At 32.6% G+C, this 5,243-nt stretch overlaps 1 protein-coding gene across 2 annotated transcripts; it reads right to left on the reverse strand.

Moving 5' to 3' along the window:
• Nucleotides 1–472: 472 nt before the first annotated feature.
• On the reverse strand, nucleotides 473–4,223 carry LOC107470778 (probable glycosyltransferase At5g25310). 2 transcript variants are annotated; one of them, XM_052255875.1, is made up of 6 exons: nucleotides 4,100–4,203; nucleotides 3,950–3,986; nucleotides 2,783–3,607; nucleotides 2,557–2,687; nucleotides 1,932–2,280; nucleotides 473–1,267 (listed from the first exon to the last, which is right to left on the reverse strand). In XM_052255875.1, the coding sequence occupies exons 3-6, from the start codon at nucleotides 3,551–3,553 to the stop codon at nucleotides 602–604; spliced, it is 1,917 nt and encodes a 638-aa protein (XP_052111835.1). In that variant the 5' UTR covers nucleotides 3,554–3,607; nucleotides 3,950–3,986; nucleotides 4,100–4,203; the 3' UTR covers nucleotides 473–601. The 2 variants fall into 2 exon arrangements, with proteins under 2 accessions (XP_052111835.1, XP_015945686.1); XM_016090200.3 differs by lacking the exon at nucleotides 3,950–3,986 and having other exon boundaries at nucleotides 4,100–4,223.
• Between the last annotated feature and the right edge of the window lie 1,020 nt (nucleotides 4,224–5,243).

Below are 5,243 nucleotides of genomic sequence, written 5' to 3' on the forward strand. Positions count from 1 at the left end.
CAATTTCGTTCTGATTCAATTGACAATCTGAACCTGAATTATTCATTATCTTCAACAACTAATGATGGAGGAGAAAGAGAAAAAGAAAAGAGGAAAAAAAATTCCAATGAAAAAAGAAGGAAGAAGATGTAGTGTTGATAATGACGATAACGAAAAAGAAAAATAACGAAAAAGAAGGTGCAGTAGCGTAAGAAGAAGAAAAAGGTGCAGTAATAAGAAGAAGAAGAACGTGCAATAACAGTATAATACTTGTATGTGAAGAATAATTATTAAAAATTTAAGTTAAAAATTTAATTAACGTAGAATTATTACCTAATTTTATAACTTTATAATATTATATTTCTTTAGTAAAATATTTAACATTCTCTTTATGTAAATTAATTTTGTAAATTTTACGCTTCTGGTCGAACACCGTCTTTTAACCGTTTCAAGACACCGTAAGTAAACTTCAACTAGTATTGATTAGAACAAGGTTTTTGTTTTTGTCTTTTTTTTTTCTTTTTATTTTGCTTCTTCTGAAAAAGAATAGATATACAGAGATATTTTACTTACAAAAAATGAAAGAAGACGAATTTGAAACTCGGTATTAATCTCAATTCAGTTATCTAGCTCTTGTGGTGAAGACTCTATTGAACCAAATAGAATGAAGTATCATGTGAAACATATCATACTTCTCAGGGCTCCTATGCCAAAGGAAATGCTGCTGCACTTTTTTTACCCTCATCTGCATCTGAAGATACCTCTTTTGTGGGATTGAAAGTAGAATACTCTTCAAATTTGGAATATCCTTCTCCACAACAATAACAGCAAATGATTCCCAATTCAACACTTCAAAGAATGGAGGCACAAAGTTATCAGATATGATAACAGGAACACATTCATAGAATATGGCCTCAACAACTCTTGGACTATTAACTTCATACCCTTTTGCACAAATGCAGTACTTGCTGCTCTTCATGTACTGAATGTAGTTTCTGTTACCCTTAGATTTTGGCAATATACCAAAGATTTTCATGTCAGGGTCTTTGTTCTCCCAATGCTGCAATAGGATTGGCCTAACATAACCATGCATGCCACCAGCAAAGAATGCCAATGTTTTCCTTTTTGAAACTGGTCTTCCACCAATGTCTCTTGTGGGTTTCTGCGCATTTCTGACATAGGTTTCAGGAAGAGACACATCTTTACCTATCACAAAGCCTTCTTTGACATCAGAATTGCATAGGGCTCTTATGCACTTGGCCATGTTCTGTCTTGTTTCTGTTGGGGCCTGCATGGTGAAGATTTTATCTTATATTGTGATAAAAGATTCAACAATCTTAGTATAATCAAGCTGCTAGATAGCATCTACCTTGCACAAATACAACTACGATTATTGAAAACAATACAGTATTATACATAGATATAACCATTTAATGCAAAGAATTGGTCAAAAATTAAAGAAGTTTAAAGTAGCAATACTTTAAACTACATTAACCTCTCTTCTTTAGACGATATTACACACGACTCCCCTTTATTTATGAAAGTATGCATCAATTTCTTTTATATGTAGGAAGGGAAGCCTTAGAGCAACGGTTGAGTTGTCTCCTTGTGACCTTAAGATCACAGATTCAAGCCAGGGAAACAGCCACTGATGTAATGATTAGGTTAGGCTCCGTACATTACACCCTTTGGGTGCGGACCTTCCTGGGACCCTGCAGTAACGTGAGATGCTTATGCACCGGGCTGCCTTTATGTGGCCCTTGGTACTCTTGTATTTTATAAAAGTGTGACACTAGTCTGCCATATATAAAGCAATGGCACAATAGAGCAAATGCTCCTCCCTATGTATATCATTTAATCTTAGAAAAGGTCAATGTATTATGTCTAAATAGTTAATGGCCTTGGGAAACTGAAACAGAGAGCATGATGAATTGAAGTAGGAAAATGCATACCCAATCATGGCAAGCAACAAGGAAATGATCAGCACCTCCGGTTCTGTTCCAGAAAGGATGTTTCGCTGCGATCAAATCGACATAACCATTCAGATACTTCCTCAGGTTCCTATTATTATGCGAATCCGGTACATACAAGGTTTCCTCTAGCATCCGGGAACTGAAAGGTAAGTAGAACAGGTGTGCCTTCTTTGGGTCCTTGGTAACAAATCTTTTATTACCTTCCATCTGCCTCATGAACCATCCCTCGGAAGCATAAATTCCCAAAAGATATGGCAAATGCATTATTGGTTTAGACCCTTCTCTATATACATAAACTTTGAGAGTCTCTTCCATTAATTCATAGCTCCTGATAATTAGACAGTAACAAGATAATAAGGTGTAATAGATTGCTGTTATGGATTTTAGACAAGTTCACATATTTGCCATTTTAGTTAAATGTTTGCTCTGAACTAAAAGGAGATTCTTCTACATCAAAATATGAAAACCTTGTTGATAACTTGCATATTTATGTAAGAGACAAGATAGCAACATAAGAATTCTGTCGAATATGTGCGTCTATAAATATGTGACGTCAGTGTCAGGGATAGAAATTTTAAAGAAATTAACAATATTCAGACGATACCTTTTGAACATGGAAAGATTTCGATAAAGGGGGGCGTAAAGATTATCAACATTCTCTACAATTGGTGCATTTTCAATCTCCGATCTAACCTTCAGTAGCTCATTATCAACTGATGAAGACCACCTTGGCCTCTAAGAAACAAATTAGCAACATTAGAACAATTCAGAAGAAAATGCTATAATCTGTAAGTCATTGATGGAACAAAATGTTAAATTGAGTCACATACCATAGAACGATATGAGACACGGCTTTTAAGCAATAATTCATTCATTTCAGAGATTGATGTTACTTTCGGAACAGCTATACGAGAATCTTTATTCTCCTTAGGCATACTACTGATAGAAGAGTTCTTGCCAAGCACATTGACTTCATCTTTTGGCCTCTCATCATTCTCCGAATCGATTTCATTGGAAATGTTCAATAACCCTTGAGGAGGTGTAATATTTGGCTTCATTTCGACGGGAGGACTTAAATATGTATCTGATTTATGCTCTAATTCAGATGAAGTGTTGACCTCTCTTGTAAAATTCATATCCATACCATTGTTAGAACTCTTCAGTTCAAGATTCTCTGCCTGCTCTATTGCAGATCCATTATCTGATATCCTTACATTTTCGACCACGGGATTTTCATCGGACTCATCAAATCCTACAATAGATGAAGTGTTTGATATGGACACCTTTTTTGGTTCTACAACAAAACCTGCTCCCAAAACATTGTCCTTTTCAATTGATGAACTAGTTGAATTAACTATCCTCTCAAGAACATGTCCATTAGTAGAGTTTGCTATATCGAAATCCGTTGTAACATTGTTAAGTATAGACTCAGATGGAGGATCTGCTGGATGGAATCTACTGCTTCCTGATGATGTTATTGTTGTTGCTAAATATGGAAGCTCAGAATACTGGAAGAGTAAAAACACTGCAAATGTAATGCCAATAAGCCATAACAACCTTTTTGTTTCAAGCTGAAATATGGAGAAAAATGTTTGACCCATTTTTGGTAAATTTACAGAGAAACCATCAATTGAGTGTTGATTACCTCATCAGTTCTGCAGATTACAAAAAAGCAACACAGATCAATAAAAAAAATGGGAAATTTTTTTGTCCATACATGAGGTCATAGAACTATAAGCCAAACTAACCCATGATGCAGAATTCCACAAATGAATTCATAGAAGATGAACACCAAGAAATAGCAAGAAATTCAACAAAAAAAGAAAAGAAAAGAAATTCATAATCATAAAGAATCCAACAACAATCAAAATCAAAGGCAAGGCACTGCACTACACAACATCATCCGATTTTTGTTTGCATGCAAAAGAAATTAATCAAGATAAACAACAGAATCAAATAGAAGGAAGCAAGATGAGAAATTAAAGCAGTGACTTTACCAAGAAACACAAACAGAATTCATTTTCAGCTCCTCCCCTCTCAACAGAAGAGAACAGAGTGAGTTGAAAATAGCATGAGCCAGCAAGTAGCTGAATAATTGATAGGAGACGTTGAAAAAAGAAAGAGAGATTAAAATAATGGGAAAATACCTGTCACTGGTTCAAAGTTTCCATGGCTGGCAGCCCTAAGAATAATAAGTGAATTTTCTTTTCCGTTTTCTTTCTTTTGTTTTTCAAAGTGACAAAGCACAAACACAAGACAAGACAAGTCAGTTCAGAGTTCAGGCATGGATCCCAATTTTTACAGTTTTCTACTCTCTCTTTCTCTCTCTTACGTCAAGTCAGGTAAGAGTAAAACAAATTATATAAATATGTTGAATTTTATTGGCTTTATAATTTGGTGTTTAATTTTTATTTAATTTATTTTTTATAGTTAATTTTAAATATTAATAATTATTTATTTTTATGTTTCAAAAAATTAAGTATTAATTTTTTAATAAGTTAGACAAAAAATTTATTACCTATAAATATATAAGAAATATTATTAGGGATTTTATTATTTATTTTATACTATTATAAAAGAAATTACGTTTTTATCTATTATCTCTTAATTTTGCAAGATAAATTTGGTAGTTTGAGTCGGCAAAATTAAAGAAAAATTCAATTGCGTACTTACTAGTTGCAAAATTGAAAACTGTTTTTTTCTACTTCAATTTTGCAACTATTGCCAATGTAATTGAAGAAGAATATTTGCATAACTGAAATAAATTTTTGAAATTCCTGCTTCTTCTTGACGAGTAATTTTGGGGAGAATAACATAGTTAGTAATTTTTTAACTAAGTCAATTATTGAAGGAGAGACCATAAAAATTCACACTGAGATGAATAAATTGATTCAGCATTGATTTATTTATTTTAATTTCCATTTACTCGTTATTATATGTAAATGTAAAAGTATTGATCTGACTCTCAAATAATATAGATACGATTTATGTTGACAAGTTGGTTAAACAAAATATTTGTAGAACCGTCCAACTATAAATTAAAGGGAAGTTGTAGTTGTTAATTTTCATGTACTTGTTCATTTTCATGCACTTTTTAATTTTCATGTACTATATATTCTTCAATTACGCTTATAGTGACAACGAATTTAGAATAAAATACGTTTTTCACAATTATATGGTCGCTGCGAAATTGGAGTAAAAAAATCTTCCTATTTCACGAACAATAAATACAAAATTAAGAGATAATGTATAAAAATATAAATTTTTTAAAATAATAAAAAATATTTCTTA

The sequence above is a fragment of the Arachis duranensis genome, chromosome 10 (genome assembly GCF_000817695.3).
Source record: "Arachis duranensis cultivar V14167 chromosome 10, aradu.V14167.gnm2.J7QH, whole genome shotgun sequence".
NCBI lineage: Eukaryota > Viridiplantae > Streptophyta > Magnoliopsida > Fabales > Fabaceae > Arachis > Arachis duranensis.